The sequence below is a fragment of the Astyanax mexicanus genome, chromosome 14 (assembly GCF_023375975.1).
Source record: "Astyanax mexicanus isolate ESR-SI-001 chromosome 14, AstMex3_surface, whole genome shotgun sequence".
NCBI lineage: Eukaryota > Metazoa > Chordata > Actinopteri > Characiformes > Acestrorhamphidae > Astyanax > Astyanax mexicanus.
In genome coordinates, this window is record NC_064421.1 from 3860666 (window position 1) to 3878276 (window position 17611).

General features: G+C 36.6%; 1 protein-coding gene across 1 annotated transcript; it reads right to left on the reverse strand.

Annotated features, from left to right (window-relative positions):
* Positions 1–1576: 1576 nt before the first annotated feature.
* On the reverse strand, positions 1577–17293 carry manea (mannosidase, endo-alpha). Its single transcript, XM_049463332.1, has 5 exons — positions 17142–17293; positions 12916–13561; positions 6877–6986; positions 6672–6748; positions 1577–2917 (listed from the first exon to the last, which is right to left on the reverse strand). The coding sequence occupies exons 2-5, from the start codon at positions 13445–13447 to the stop codon at positions 2344–2346; spliced, it is 1293 nt and encodes a 430-aa protein (XP_049319289.1). The 5' UTR covers positions 13448–13561; positions 17142–17293; the 3' UTR covers positions 1577–2343.
* Between the last annotated feature and the right edge of the window lie 318 nt (positions 17294–17611).

Below are 17611 nucleotides of genomic sequence, written 5' to 3' on the forward strand. Positions count from 1 at the left end.
TAAAATTGTTATTTTTTATTATCTCAGTTATCCATATCATATTGCATGCAATAATAAAGTTCTAAATATTTTTTCTAATTTAGTGTTTTGTCATATCGCCAAAAGTATTTATTGTTATCGTGAAAATACCATAAAATATTGTGATATTATTTTAGAGCCATATCGCCCACCCCTACTTCGTATCTCAAAATAAAGAGACTACATCTCAACATAATACTTAGTATCTCAAAATAATGAGATTATGATTCTGAACATAATGGGATATTGATTACCAATTTAATTTAATTTAGTTTAGACAAGCTGTGTGCATTTGCACATCTGTGTCAGCAATGGGTGACACAAGGCCTGTCACAATAACAATTGTTTTTGGACGATATGTTGTCAAAGAAACAAACGTGATAAACAATATTATTGTAATTTTAAAACCATAAAATTCAACTGACATAACGATTATATACAGGTATAACAAAAACAATATTAAACAGCACTTCAGCAGTCTGTGCACACTGTGTGTATGAAGCCACAGTTATTAAAGCACAGATTGGTCATTTAGCATGAATAACTTAAATACTGTTTACTGTTATGTATGTGTAAAAACATACAAATAAAATAAGGCTGTTCATGTTAAAGCGTAATTGCATGTGATTAATTTGGAATTAATTACACATTATTATTTTTTTATGGCAATTAAATACGTCAAGTGGTAAGATCTGGTCTCGATCTGACCCAGCTATCAAATATACATCTTTTTAATTGAGCTAAACTGCTAATATGGTGCCGTTTAGTCTGATAAATTAGCCAGATAATATACTGCTATGACTTAACACTATCTCTGCTGCTCCATGCTGTTTACAAGCACAGTATGTGCAGCGTTCACTGCTCACATCTGTGCTGTGCTTCCCATTGAAAACACTGTGTTTAAAAGCGCAGCGGCAAATTTTCATTTTTCTGTACACTGCATAGATATACAGATATACACCAAAACACATATTCTTCTCACTATATATATATTTTTTCTTGCTCTCGTGCCAGACATCTCTGACCAATCAGAGAAGACAACGTGCTTGTGTGGTTTATTGGTGCATATTTTAGTTTTTGCCTGTGTGAAAACAAACCAGACAGAGGGAGAAACGCTCCAAGTAAACAAACAAACTCATCAACTGATCCAGACTATAGATACTTTAACAATTACAGGTGTGAAAACGCTCTTTTATACTCAGTTAATTAAGTTATAATTCAGAAATCCTTAAAACCAAGCTGAGATTTTTATAATAAAGTAAAAAAAAGTTACCTCTATTCAATTTATCATGCATTCTTCAACTTTATCCCACCTCAAACATTATAATCAGTATTTTAATATATTTTCACCACTAATATAAATATAATTGCATTTTACATTTCTTACATTCATTCTTTTATTAACATTTAAATATCCACTATTAAAAAAAACTTGTGTGTCTTAAGAAGAACAAGTGCGATTAATCATTTTTAATCACAGAATATTGTTGTGATTAATCTGAAAATAAATATTTTAATCGAGTGACACCACTAAAATGAACACAATAGACACACTATATCAGCTTGTTCAACATTATTAAGGCCATGTCCATTTATTGTATTTATTGTTAGTCAATAATGTAATTATTATTGTAACAGGCTTAAGTGCAACTGGATATACAGTGTATCAAAGATCAAGTAACGTGGTTTAATTTGTATAGTGTATTAGGAGAAACTATATAAATTTTCATACTACTGAACAGTATACAGGGGTTGGACAATGAAACTGGAACCAGGAGAGGTGCACATTGAATTCTGTCGTGATTTGATCAGCCGTGGTTTTATGTTTTTTGGATAATGTTGTGCGCATTGCAATATTTAGAGCAGAACTGTGCTCTTACCCTGCTAATTGAACCTTCACACTCTTACTGCTCTTACTGGTGCAATAATGTGCAATTAATGAAGATTGAACACCAGGCTGCTCCAATTTAACCATGAAACCTAAAATCCCACACTAAAATGATGACAGGTGTTTCAGTTTCATTGTCCAACCCCTGTATATGGCTTAAATTCAGACTGTAATTGACTGTACTGTAATCACTGTACTAAAATCAGCAATTCAACATCTCAATTTTAAACCTCATATACATTAATCATATAAAAGCCAGTAGAATTGTTGCAGAATTTTCATTAATTTATTTATTAAGATTAGGATTAAGTTTAAGATCAGTCTGTTATTAGTCACAGGTGTCTTCACTCATCATTCTCTCACAGTTGATCTTGTCTCTCCAGCCACTTCTCTTGCTCTTCGCTGAACTTTATGGCCCATCTACGTGTGATCTCTAATTAAACAGCAGGTTTATGGGGCAGGTAGTCCAGGTACGCAGTCTGGCCTCCTGTTTTAGGAATGGCCGTCTCAATCTGAGTGCCCTCGTGCCACTCGTTAAACGACGTAATGGAGATCACCTGAGGCATGGTCGCCACCGCCGCGCTCAGAGACGTCTCGTAGTACTTCCCGTTGAGGCGGTTCCTCGTGTTCTGAGAGTTCCAGGGGCGGATGCTGGTGTCGATGTAGCCCGGACCTACGCTAGGTATGAAGATCAAGTTGTTTCTATCACAGAAGTCCTTAATGGACTTCCAGTTATGGTAGGAGGAGCCGTAGGAGAAGCCGTTAGTGGCGAAGTAGGTGTAGATGCCGTCAAAGCCGGCGGCCAGCATTTCCTTCTTGTGCTTCTCCTCCACGAGCAGGCCGATGAAGACGCCGTCGTACGGCGTGTTCCTGATGCTCTTCTTGCCGGTGGTCTTCAGCATCTGGGCCCAGATATCCGGATTCTGCAAGTAGGAGTCGTAAATGTAAAAGAGAGGAAGGAGCTTCCCTGAGGGAGATCTGTATCTGAAGAAGGCTGGATGTTCTCCGTACCTGTGTGTCAGAGAAGAGCGTGAGTAATGAGTCACTGTAGGAATGGTTAGATGCTGGTGCAGAAGGTCAGGGTCAGGCTGTGGAGAAGATTACAGTGAGTGATCATGAAGATCATAACCCCAACTCATCATAATACTTATCCACTGGCCTGGCATAACAACAGGCTCTACTCCAGGGACTCTCAGGCTCCTATCTTGTCTATACACTGCTGTTTACACACTGTAATGCACTTTATAATACACTTATTAGGCAGATATTAAAATCCTTTAATTTTCCCACGAAATTTCGAAATTGCACCTTATAATCCTATGCATCTTATGTATCTATGCATTCTATCTATGCATTCTACCAGTCAGGTATTAAGAAGCAGTAAAGCCACTCTGTTTAGTTTTCAGTGAAGTTTCTCCAGCACTAAGGCTGGAAGCAACAGTATTAGCATTAGCCGCTAACCACAGCACTAGATCTTTCGCCATTTAAAGGTGAGTTTATTGGACTGTAGTTTGCATGCCGTATTAAAACAAGCTATGTGGGACGAACTGCTAGCTGATAGCAAGCACCTTGGGTTCCCAGAACACTCAGGGTTCCTCAGTCTAACGCTATCGGGCATCATTTACATCCTGCTAGTGCTGCGGTTAGCGGCTAATGCTAATGCTAATCTTACTATAAATAAACAGAAGCGTTTTACTCGCCCAAATAAACAGTTCTCATGAGAGAAATCTGTGTAGATTAGAATGCAGCGCTCATTTGACTTTTAAAAAAATGTTTTTTTAAGAATTACAGTTTTGTTTTGTTTTTTTACAGTTTTGTTTTGTTTACTTCGCTTCCTCCCATTGGAAGGGAAACATGATGACACCCTTGCTCTCACTTCAATATAAGCATGCTTACTAGTGTTGTTTAATGCGCTTTATAATCTGGTGCACCTTATGTATGAAAATAGTCCAGAAAATAGATGTTCATTGATAGTGAACCTTATAATCTGGTGTGTCTTATAGTCCGAAAAATGTGGTAATTTTTCGTCACACAAGACCAGGCTCTCAGTGAATGGGAAAAAAAACAAACAATTGAAAACTGAAGGTCAAATTTTATAGAAAGAAGAAGCACTGCAGGGGTGGAAGTAGAGAAGGCTATGCCATCCATAGGCATCCACAAGAAAAATCCACAAGAGAAAAAAGTGAATAATTACCCAGAGCAAGGAAACACTGTAAAAAGTGCAGTTTTTACTACTTTGCCACGTTTCAATAAATTAATTTTTATTAATTTTTAAAGATATTTAAAGATAGTGTGCTCAGGAGTTTTCTTGTAGTCACTTATGGCATTGCGTTCTCTACTCCCAGTGCATTATCTTGTTGTCAAATTTTATGTTTTAGATCACCAAACAAACTTGATAAAATTGTCAATTTTCAGCAGTTATGTTGTTATGGCTACTGCGCTTGTGCAGATCTCCACATCAAGTGGAAGCTTCTCCATGAGCATGTTAACCCTCCTCCACTTGTGGTGTAACCAGCAAACTGATTGGCTCTTTTTGCTAAAGGTAAACGAGGTAAAGGACACCATGTTTTCACAGTGGTCGAAGGGTTACGGGTTTGATTCCCAGATCTCAGTTGGTTGGTTGGTTGGTTGGTTGGTTGTTGGGGTTTCATTGCCATTCCAGCACAAAATTAGGCTATTTGTGGCATGAACTTGGATTTATATGTGTAGATATAGTATAGTTGATTCAAAGATTACATAAGTCACTACATATGTGTAAAATTTGATGTTTAAGATTAAGATCCGATAAAAACTTTAAAATCTTCCCTGGTGGGTTTTTTCCAAAAAGGTCCTTCATGTTATTTTCTTGATAGTAAAATTTTCTTATATCGTTATGGGCTGGACAGTCGATGAGGATGTGTTTCATAGTTAGTGGGGTGTTACAAGATTGACAAGATGGTATTTCAGTGTTTTTTAAAAGATGTCCATGTGTTATTTTTGAGTGGCCTATTCGGCATCTTGTGTAAACTGTCTGATCTGATCTTGAGTTGTGTTTGAAGGTTGTCCGTTTTAAAAAAGTTGAATTTCATGTAGTTTATTGTTGAGCTCTTGGTCCCCCAGATCTCAGAGTCTAAGAGAGCAGGATTGGCTATTCTCTCTCTGGGTGGGTAGATGGTCCTCTCTCCCTTTATATATAACTCCAATTGTGACAGTAGTTACTCAGTGCTACCTAGTGATGCTGCATTAGCATCAGATCAAAAAGAGGAGGAGTCTGACTTCACATTTATGGGAAGAGGCTTGTCCTTGTGCGTATCCTTGGCATTACCAGTGATTACCATTACCAGCATTGGCAGGGTTCATATGTTCATATGAACAGGGATTAGTTAATTGGCTTTCCAAATAGAAATGTGAACATAACCACGTGTTTCTGCTCAAAAAGGTTCAGATGGTCTCCTCTAATGCAATGTTAAAGGGTCTCTCTCTGTTGATCTGCCAAAACAGACAATGCAGGACCCCACACCACTCATCAGCCAATGGAGTGGGTTGAGGAGTGAAGATGATGTCATGGCAACAAAATCACCAGATTTAAACCCCATTCAGAGCGTGTGTGACTGTGTTTAGAAGCATGTGACAAGAAAATATCCAATTGCATATCTCTTACAATGCATATCTCTGATATAATACATATAGAAGATGGAAAAATGTATCTAAATTCCAATGTATGCCTGAGACAGCTCAATATAGAGCTTTATGTTCTCTAGAGAGCCCTATTGTATTGTCAGTACTTCTATTCTGTTCTATATCTGTTCCAAATATATTGCACATACAGTGTAGTTCAGCAATCAAACACCATATACCAAAAAAAAAAATCTGTATATTTTACAAAATACACATCTATTTTCTGATCTATTTTCATACATAAGGAGGAATGGATTTGAAGGCGCATTATGCGACACTAGTAAGGAACAGGGGTGTCCTCTTTTTTACAAGACCTATAAAGCTAAGCTAAGTTAAGTAAACAAAACTGTAATTCTTAAAATTAAAAATAATAATTCTAAAATAATTATAATTCTAAAAATAATAATAAAAATAATAATTCTTAAAAAAAAAAAAAATTAAAGTCAAACGAGTACTGGATGTTAATCTACACAGATTTCTCTCCTGAAAACTTTTATTTTGGTGAGTAAAGCGCTTCCATTTATTTACAATAAGCTTAGATTTGTAGATTTCCACTTAGGCTAAGTGCAGCAATATTATCATTAGCAGCTAACCGCTACCGCTAGCTGCGGTTAGTGGCTAATGCCACCTGACAGTGCTACACCAAGGAACACTGAGTGTTCCGGTAAGCCAGCGGGATATTAGCTAGCGTACTTAACCTGAATGGCGAAAGAGCTAGTGCTTAGCACGGTTAGTGGCTAATGCTAATGATGCTCCAGCAGTGCTAGCCGGGGTTAGCAGCAGGCTACAGGCTGATAATACTCACCTCTGAAAAATACAGTCCCAAAAGAAATAACCATTTAGACTACACTGCCCAGCCCAAAAAAGTTCACCACCTGGATTTAACTGTGCAAATAGATGAGAGCCTCCAATTGGATAATAATTACTATATGGGTGATAATTATGCTTCAGCTGGCAACAAGTTATTTAACTGTAACTGATGCAGGGAGTAGCTTCTCATTTGTTTTACAACCCTGTGGAAAGACTCATCCTCATCTCATCAAGTTGTGCCAAATATGAAGATATTAAAATAGAAAGTTTCTGTATAAAAGCTGTAGCAGATACTCACTTATCCACAATGTATTTGATGTTTTCCAGCATGCTGTTTTCATCTCTGCCTTTGTACGGTTCGATATGAAAGACGACCTGTGGAGGAGAAATGTGTAGATTTGAATACAAGAGGTATGAAGCATCTTCTCACAGATACACTACAGATGAATTACATTACCTTAGTTCTCCTAAACACCTGAACACCTAAACACAGTCAGTCGTACCTTCACTTTATACTTATCAGCAACTTCCAGTATCAGAGGGATGATGTCATCGACCGGTTCACCATTATCATCCTTCATCCCAGCCGGGTACCAGGATACTGCCAGAACACCTGAACATACAGAAATAGATATTATAATCAGCACAGTGCCCTCCAAAAGTATTATTTCTGCTGTAGACTGAAAACATTTGAGTTTAATATTAAATTATTAATACGAGACAAAACATCAACATTTCAGCTTTAATTTACATTTATTTACATCTGGATCTGATACAGAGTTCAGAAGATACGGCACCTTCTGTCTGAACCCACCTATTTTTCTTATGAGCAAAAGTATTGATTGTCAGGTGTGTTTTATTGACCAGGTGTGTCCTCATACATTAATTATTCAAACATTAAACAGTGCTAAATGTTTTATCTGTGCAGACTAAAAGGATATGGGTAATGGATAAAAAAAAAACAATGAGAAGCTGAGAGGAAATGGAAAATCATTCAGAGCTATTACAGCACAAATATTGTTCAATATTTGTTCAAAACAACTGTATGAAATGTCCTGAAGAAGAAAGTCGTCACTGGTGTACTAAGTAACAGATGTTGAACAGGTTGAACAAGGAAACCACAGCAGTTGATGACAGAATTATTGTAAGTGCTGTTGTCACACGAAACCAGGGTAAGGATCCAAAAGCAGGTTTATTTTCCAACAAAAACAATATCCAGGCAGACAGTAGCAGACAGCGGCAAACCGAAAAATCAGAATCAAAAAACGTGAGCAAGGATACAGTAACCAGGATAGACAGAGTATATAAACGCTTCGAAATGCAAGGTAAACCAGACAAGACGTCGCACCAGAATCCAGGTGAGACGCCAATATATACACAGAGTAATGAACAATAGAACGCAGGTGTGCAGGAGCAAAAACTGAGGTGAGAGTGACCTCCTGAGGCGTGGGGGTGCAACACCTGGCTCATCTGTAACATCTGTAAAGGAAAACCCTAAAACAATTGAACAACTAAATATTAAGTCTTATTCACTTTACTTTACTCTTTAGGATTATCTGTTCCAATTCTTTTGCTCACAAGCAAAAATTGTGGGTTCAGACAGAAGGAGCTGAATCTTCTGAACTGTGTATCAAATACAGATGTAAAAATCTGAAAATAAAAGCTGAAATGTTGATCTTTTGTCTCCAAACAATCTATTAATGTCAAATTTAAATGTTTTTAGTCTACAGCAGAAATAAAGAGGTCGGCCTCACTGTTCAAATACTTTAGAGGGGACTGTAATTCTGACAGGTGTTCTCTATACTGTGTCACAATATTTTAGGGACTTTTTGATTTTGTTTAACAACAACATTTAACAAACTCACAAAATCTGATCGCATTAAAAATTCTTCAATATATAATTATGCATATTAGGCCTGTCACGATAACTACTTTGTATGTACGACATAGTCATAGAAATAACTGTGATAATTGTTATAACTGTGATTTTAAGACTATTTTTATAATATAATATTATAAAATTATTATTTATAATAATAATTACAGTAAATAACATGATAATTTTAATATATCGTTTTAAATAGTAATGACTATTTATCTATTTGAAAACCTTAAAATTTTTAAATACTATAATAGAAATAATATTAAAATACTTATATTATACTTATTATATTATTATATTATACTTATACTAATATTTAAAACTGCTGTTTTTAAACAAAGCTGACATTGTATTAATTGTATTTTATCCATAAATAACAGAATAGAATAAAATAGAATAAAATAAAAATAGTGTTTAGATGCTAAGTTGACATACAGACTCATTTATACTAATGGACTCTACTCATAAAGTAAAATTATTAAGAGTTTGTCTATTTATTGTACAATAAGGCAACAATTTAATTATAGTAACAGGCCTAATGCACATCATTAATTATTATTCACAGTTATTTGCAAACTATTAGACATTGCTAATTAAATTCAATTAAGTTAAATGTTGGAATATTTTTTTCTTTTTATATGCATTTTAAATATAAGTTAAGATGCCATCTTATCATAAACACCTGCTATTTGGTGCACAATGCATGTTTTCATTAACAGATTGTAGCCCATCTGTCACTACACAGGCTTTAACCCCCTCCTACCCCAATTATCAATGGAAAGGCACCACTATATATAAATTAGGTCTCTATCATTCATTAAAATACGGGTTAATTTGAAATTTAATCAAAAATGAGGTAAAATGATTAATTAATAATTTAAATTAATACATATTTTAGGTTACATTGCCTAATACTACTATATATAGTATCACAAATGTTCTATACACCCCTGTATAAAGGGTTCTGTAGTAAAGTAAGGGTTCTAGTCTGGTTAAGATGCCATGCCAGTGTTAGGCTGGGAATGGACCACCACCTAAATCATTTCTGGTTAAGTGAAAGTCCTATGGTGGTCCTTCTCCACTGATGCACAATTTATTTACCCCCCAACCCCCCAGCAAACACCAGATGGGCTACAGTTCATAGCAGAACACAAGCTAGATAAAATAGCCAATTATAAAACAATCCTTTTGGATTTACCTTAAATGTAGTGTTTTTTATAATTTTTTAAATGTTCTGCTTTGTAAATTAATACTCAAGTCATCCAAACTATGAAGAAAAACATGTTAAAGGCCTCATTCTGCTAAAATCCACTTTTTCTTGTTTTTTGTATAATATTATAGGTCTCTCTAAGTTGTATATGGATGCTGCATATGAAACTGTGTCTCAGCCTCCCTTGTCTGCAGTATCTAGAAAAAGAAAATCCTCAGAAATACAAGTTGATTAGAAAGACGTTAGGGTGTCCACGTCAACCAGTGAGTTCATGGCCTCGCCCACCTCGGCTCAGGACCGCCCACAGGGCTGTGATTTGGTCGTAGGCACGAGCCGACCTCTGCATAGCCTGCCTCCTGTCATTATCAGTACAGTGATGGTAGCGCTCTGAGCTGAAAGCTAGCGTTATAGGATGTAAACAGTGGTTTTTAATGAGCTTCTTGTTCACTTTTTAAGTTATTAATGCCTCGTTTTAAATATCAGGGCTCTCTTCTGGATTCTAGCAAAGAGGTGTGAAGCTACTTTGAGCTGGATAACGGTGGAAAAAGCGATTTATCAGGGCAAGATATGCCCCAATATGGCCGTTGTACAGAGTGCAAAGAAAAGCGGTCGGAGAATAGAGGTGTGCTATTCATTAAAGTAAGTACTTTTTTCACTGGAGTTCTCCTTTAACCTTACCGAACCCCAGATAAGAGCAACTGAATGCTTCACAGGGTATTTTTGTTTGTTTGTTTTATTTAAGACTTTTAATCATGTTACTACATGATTCCTAATTTGTTCCTTCATGGATTAGATCAGGGGTGTCCAAACTGCGGCCCGTTTCCTTTTTTGGAGCGGCCCGCGAGGTATTTTAGAAATATAAGTTGGCCCGCTGTTAAGCAGGATTTTATAATGTGAGATTCAAAGTTTGAACACTAGGTGTCAGAAACGGGCCAAAGAGTCTAAAAGCGGAGAGAGTGCACATTTCTAGCGCAGAAAAACAGGCCAAAGAGTCTAAAAGCTAAGAGGATGCACATTTCAGCGCAGAAAAACGGGCCAAAGAGTCTAAAAGCGGAGAGGGTGCGCGTTTCTAGCTCAGACAAACGGGCCAAAGAGTCTAAAAGCGGAGAGAGTGCGCATTTCTAGCGCAGAAAAGCGGGGCAAAAGAGTCTAAAAGCGGAGAGAGTGCGCATTTCTAGCGCAGAAAAATGGGCCAAAGAGTCTAAAAGAGGAGAGGGTGCGCATTTCTAGCGCTGAAAAACGGGCAAAAAGTCTAAAAGCGGAGAGAGTGTGCATTTGTAGCGCAGAAAAACGGGGCAAAGAGTCTAAAAGCGGAGAGAGTGCGCATTTCTAGCGCAGAAAAACGAGGCAAAGAGTCTAAAAGCGGAGAGAGTGAGCATTTCTAGCGCAGAAAAACGGGGCAAAGAGTCTAAAAGCGGAGAGGGTGCGCATTTCTAGCGCAGAAAAACGGGGCAAAGAGTCTAAAAGTTGCCGTAATTAAGGAGTTTAATATTAAGAGACATCATGAAATTAAACATCAATTTGAAAAATCTTAGTTTACACAACACTGTCAAAGATAAAGAGAGAAAGTCATGTAAAATGGTATGTACAGTTGTGGTCAAATGTTTACATACACTTGTAAAAAAACATAATGTTATGGCTGTCTTGAGTTTTCAATAAGTTCTACAACTCTTATTTTTCTGTGATAGAGTGATCGGAACACATACATGTTTGTCACAAAAAACAGTCATAAAATTTGGTTCTTTCATAAATTTATTATGGGTCTGCTGAAAATGTCACCAAATCTGCTGGGTCAAAAATATACATACAGCAACAAAATTTGTCAATTTTGGTGATGTAGCGAGTTGTGTCAATCAAATTAGCTTCATGTCATGGCCTCTTCACTTCTTGTAAGTGATTCTGATTGACTACAGCTGTTGACTTCTCATGAGCCCATTTAAATAGGGCTCATTTGACCCAGTGATTAGACTCAGCTACAAAAGCTACAATGGGAAAGTCAAAGGAACTCAGTGTGGATCTGAAAAAGCGAATTATTGACTTGAACAAGTCAGGGAAGTCACTTGGAGCCATTTCAAAGCAGCTACAGGTCCCAAGAGCAACTGTGCAGACAATTATACGCAAGTATAAAGTGCATGGAACAGTTGTGTCACTGCCACGATCAGGAAGAAAACGCAAGCTATCACATGCTGCCAAGAGGAGATTGGTCAGGATGGTCAAGAGTCAACCAAGAATCACCAAGAAGCAGGTCTGCAAGGATTTGGAAGCTGATGGAACACAGGTGTCAGTCTCCACAGTCAAGCGTGTTTTACATCGGCATGGACTGAGAGGCTGTCGTGCAAGAAAGAAGCCCTTGCTCCAGAAAAGGCACCTTAAGACTCGGCTGAAGTTTGCTGCTGATCACATGGACAAAGATAAAACCTTCTGGAGGAAAGTTCTCTGGTCAGACGAAACAAAAATTGAGCTGTTTGGCCACAACACCCAGCAATATGTTTGGAGGAGAAAAGGTGAGGCCTTTAATCCCAGGAACACCATGCCTACTGTCAAGCATGGTGGTGGTAGTATTATGCTCTGGGGATGTTTTGCTGCCAGTGGAACTGGTTCTTTGCAGAAAGTAAATGGGATAATGAAGAAGGAGGATTACCTCCAAATTCTGCAGGAAAACTTAAAACCATCAGCCCGAAGGTTGGGTCTTGGGCGCAGTTGGGTGTTCCAACAAGACAATGACCCAAAACACACATCAAAAGTGGTAAAGGAATGGCTAAACCAGGCTAGAATTAAGGTTTTAGAATGGCCTTCCCAAAGTCCTGACTTAAACCCCATTGAGAACATGTGGACAGTGCTAAAGAAACGGGTTCATGCAAGAAAACCATCACATTTAGCTGAACTGCACCAATTCTGTCAAGAAGAGTGGTCAAACATTCGACCTGAAGCTTGCCAGGAGCTTGTGGATGGCTACCAAAAGCGCCTAGTTGCTGTGAAAATGGCCAAGGGACATGTAACCAAATACTAATGTTGCTGTATGTATATTTTTGACCCAGCAGATTTGGTGACATTTTCAGCAGACCCATAATAAATTTATGAAAGAACCAAATTTTATGACTGTTTTTTGTGACAAACATGTATGTGTTCCGATCACTCTATCACAGAAAAATAAGAGTTGTAGAACTTATTGAAAACTCAAGACAGCCATAACATTATGTTTTTTTACAAGTGTATGTAAACTTTTGACCACAACTGTATATGAAATAATCAGGAAAAAATTATTATTTAAAGTGGTATATTTCATTATTTGTTTTATTACAGAGTCTGTGGCCCGTGACTTCAAATATATTTCTCCTTCTGGCCCCCAACAAAAAAAGTTTGGACACCCCTGGATTAGATAGATTTGTTAGACAGAAAGTGTCTAAGAAAACTGGTAGCTTCAGAGTGTAAATGCAGCTGAAATCTCACCGATGGCTGCTGTTCTCAGCTGCTGCATATGAGCCTCTATAACAGACGGGTCTCTGGAGCTGTACGCTCCCAGAGCTGGGTAGAAGTTGGCACCGATATCATCTGGAGGCTCGTGGCGTCCTTTTGGGTATCCAGCGGCCACTTTAGCGTCCCAGTGTGGGAGGAGAGGGTGATCCCAGTGAATGAACTTCCCATCAAACTGAGGGTTTCCGTACCATATGTAGTAGAAAACGTGCATGTTATAGTTGGGCGGTGGGAAAGCATGATCTTCGCTCTGGAAACTCAGTTCCTTCTCTTCCGGAACCTTCCTGGTCATGACGTGTGGAGCTCTGGTCCGTATCTCAACGTTTACCCGGTTCCTCAGCAGGTGATCTTCTTCTCTCTGGCTCTTAACAGCAAAGAGCCCGAGTCCGAAAGCATCCACAGCGCTGGTGTCGTCCGGGGTCAGGGTTTTCAGAATCACAGTGATCACGAATATGAGCAGGGCCAGAGCAGTTAGTGTGACGCAGGATTTACGCTTAAACCTCGCCATTCTTCTGGAAGATGGTCCATTCCAGAGTGAAAGGCTTTATAAGTAGAGTTTTGATGATGATAGTAGAGGTTCTGAAGTTCTGAAAATGTGTCTGGATCATTTTGTTCCTTTGCACTGTGGAAACAACAAGAGCACCCAGTAAAATGATATCAATCAATCAATTGTATGCAGTGGAAGTAAAAGTGTGCATGCAAACTCGGGGTGGGCGATATGCTATTTTTGCAATAACGATACTCTTGCCGATATGACAGAACATTGAATAAAAAAAAAAAGAAACTTAAATTTTATTATTGCATTCGATATGATATGGCACACCCCTAACTGAGATATTAAAAAATACAATAATCTGATCAGATTTGTAACAGAAGTCAATGATCCAGAATGTCATTATACTAATAATATTAATAACGCACTCCAAATATCTCCATATATATCCAGGATTCAAGTAAAATAAATGATACTGGACAGATATAATCTATAGTATCTAGTAGATATATAAAGGGAAATGAGAACAGTGTAAATTTGTCTTTTGATGTGATAATTAGGGGTGGGTAATATGGCATGTTATTTCAGGGTATAATATTATATTATAATCAATATATTAAAATAATTGTTGTGGTTCTTGACAGAAGCAAATTAATTATTGGGCAAATAAAAAAAGCTATTCTAAAAATCCTTGAAGTTAAAATTTATATTAAGTAAAAAAAAAAAACATCTTAAATTTGGACACAAGAATCAGAATATCAAAATAACTTTCTCTGCTTATTATATAAATATTTAAAAATATATATATATTTAATGAAATATTTAAATATATACACCTACAATGCTTGGCAAGACAAAATTCTTACTAAAAACAGTTTATTAATTTATTATCTTTAAATTAGCTTTTTATTGGTTATTGTTATTTAATGTTTTATTGATTTTATTGGTTTAATTAAAAAAAATTTAAAAGTTCCACATTTCATAGTATAATTTATATTTTGGGTTAAAAAAATTAAAGGACATTAAAGGTTCCATTAAATAGTTTGTTTTCCATACAGTTAAAGAAGTGGTATATTAACATATGCAATACTGATTGCAGATTATGTAATTTTCTACAGTTTTCTTTATTTTTGTCAAAAAAGTACATTTCCTAAACTACTGAACTGCACACTTTTCTTTACCTCTGCTGATCATGTTTTGCTTGATGACCCACTTCTTTCTCTAAACGCAGGATCAACATTACAAGCTTATAGGTTAAGGTCAACCTCCTCCACCCGTATATTTAACATAGATAAAAGATAAAAGATAAAAGACTAGCTTAAAGCAAATGAACAAAGACATTGTTATTAAACATTAGAGGAGGACTGAATTAGATAAACACACATACACATACACATCTACTCAAATAGTAAAAATCCATAGTCCAACATTGATACTAGGGGTGGGCGATATGGCTCTAAAATAATATCACAATATTTCAGGGTATTTTTGCGATAACGATATATTCGGCGATATAGGAAAACTAAAATAATTAATTCATTTCAGGAATATAGTATAATAGTATAACAGTATAATCATAATGTGGCAAAATAAATAATATAGCATAAAATAATATAATGCAGCAAATAATATTGCAGATTATTTAGTGCATGCATATAAACTGCAAACTAAAACAATTATACAATAAATACACCTAAAGCTTCACAGTAAATAATAGACTACTTTTAAGACAGAACAGCCCTATTATCACGATATGGATTTTAAATATCATGATATTTCTGTGTCTCGATATATTGTATACGATATAATATTGCCGACCCCTAATTGATACCACTACACTGACACCTACCATTAATTTACTGTAAAACTAGAGCTTAATGCATGTATATATTTTTTTATTTTCTGTTTTAATCCTGATCTATCCTCTCTTGATCATTATATCTGAAGTAGGCCCACATCTGCTACAGCTCTGGAAAAAAAAGAGAGCACTTAAAAATAATGAGTTTCTTTGATTTTACCAAATTGAAAACCTCTGGAATATAATCAAGAGGAAGATGGATGATCACAAACCATCAAACCACCAAACTGAACTGCTTGAATGATTTTTTGCACCAGGGGTGAGTAGCATAAAGTTATCCAAAAGCAGTGTGTAAGACTGGTGGAGGAGAACATGATGCCAAGATGCATGAAAACTGTGATTAAAAACCAGGATTATTCCACCAAATATTGATTTCTGAACTTTATGAATATGAACTTGTTTTCTTTGCATTATTTGAGGTCTGAAAGCGCCTCATCCTTTTTATTATTTCAGCCATTTCTCATTTTCTGCAAAAAAGGCACTAAACAACAATATATTTGTTTGGAATTTGGGAGAAATGTTGTCTGTAGTTTATAGAATAAAACAACAATGCTCATTTTACTCAAACATAAACCTATAAATAGCCAAATCAGAGAAACTGATTCAGAAACTGAAGTGCTCTCTTTATTTTTTTCCAGGGCTGTATATACCACAGTACATATTATTACCATGGCATATCACAGAATTTACTAAATAATTATTTCAGTAAAATTCATATGAAATCTGCATCTTCATAAAAGTTGATGATTATGGTTTACAGCCAAAGAAAAATCAGTGTCTCAGAAAATGGGAATATTATAAAAGACCAACTTTTGGCAGTGTGCCAAGTCCTGCAGGAAAATGAAATCCTCCTCTCCATAAAAGTTGTCAGTAGCAGAGGGAAGCATGAAGTGCTGTAAGATTTTGTGGGAAAACAAAACTGCACTGACTTTAGACTTGATAATAAAACACAGTGGATCAACACCAGCAGATGACAGACATGACTCTCCAAACCATCACTGATCATCAGTAAATTTTACATTTCATTTAAAGTAAATCAAGGGATCAGAGTCTGGAGGAAGAGTGGAGAGACACACAGTCCAAACTGCTCGAGGTCTAGTGTGAAGTTTCCACCAATCAGTGATGGTTTGGAGAGACATGTCATCTGCTGGTGTTGATCCACTGTGTTTTATTATCAAGTCTAAAGTCAGTGCAGTTTTGTTTTCCCACAAAATCTTACAGCACTTCATGCTTCCCTCTGCTACTGACAACTTTCATGGAGATGTGGATTTTATTTTCCAGCAGGACTTGGCACACTGCCCACACTGACAAAAGTACCAATTGATCTTATTATATAATATTCTAATTTTCTTAGACACTGATTTTTGGGTTTTCATTGGCTGTAATCCATAATCATCAACAATAACAGAATAAACGCTTAAAATAGATCACTCTGTGTGTAATACATCTAAATTGTGATCTGAATTACTGAAATAAACATTTTTTAAATTATATTCAAATTGTATTTAATTATATTCAAATATATTCAAAAGATGCACAAGCTATATGGGCCATATAGAATATATAGAATATGAATAGGCTTATGAATGGCAGTATACAGTGCAGGCTTGTAGGTGAAGGTCAACCCTCACAACATATAGCTAGCTATATATTTATATTACAGAAAGAGCTAAAGCCGATCATTCAGATTGGGAAAAATCTAAATTACAGCAAATTAAGGCTAAAACTAGCTTAATAAATATTATCTAACGTTAAACACGGCTACATAAACCGTAAAAAACACACATATCCTGACTTAATTAATAAAATATCAGCTAATAAGCAATACAATGATAATTACAGGTGAACTACCTTATGTAAGAGGGGTCAAAAAGGTGATAATCATCGTCAGTAATGTTATAAATGTTATAGTTTCGTTAAAAAACATTAGACAAAATCACACTGCTGTCCACAACTGTGTATACGGAAGTCCTGCAGTGTCGCGGCTGCCCTTTCGCAGATGTCCACATCATCTCCGCGCACTGACCAGCGCTGTGTATGAGCTGTAGATCTGCGCTCAGAGCTGCAGACTGACAGCGCCACAGCGCGCCCTGCTGATCAGGAGGATCGCACGCTTTTCCTTGTCCACCCGTATTCATACATACCCCGCCTTCCTGTGACATGATTGGTTGCCTGTTCCTCTCGTTCTGCAACGGGATTGGACAAACAGTCAGGCGTTAAAAATAATCAACCAATTGTCGTACAGTTTTGGCGCATAAAGGCTGGGCTACATGAAAAACGGGTGGATAAATAAACGGGAAAAATCACGTGAATACAGTTTA

Coding starts and splice junctions, on each gene's coding strand:
- manea (XM_049463332.1), bottom strand. CDS start 13,447: ATGGCGAGGTTTAAGCGTAAATCCTGCGTCACACTAACTGCTCTGGCC. Junction 6,987..12,915: donor GCTGAGAACAGCAGCCATCG/GTGAGATTTCAG, acceptor CTGTATGTTCAG/GTGTTCTGGCAGTATCCTGG. Junction 2,918..6,671: donor ATCAAATACATTGTGGATAA/GTGAGTATCTGC, acceptor TCTGACACACAG/GTACGGAGAACATCCAGCCT.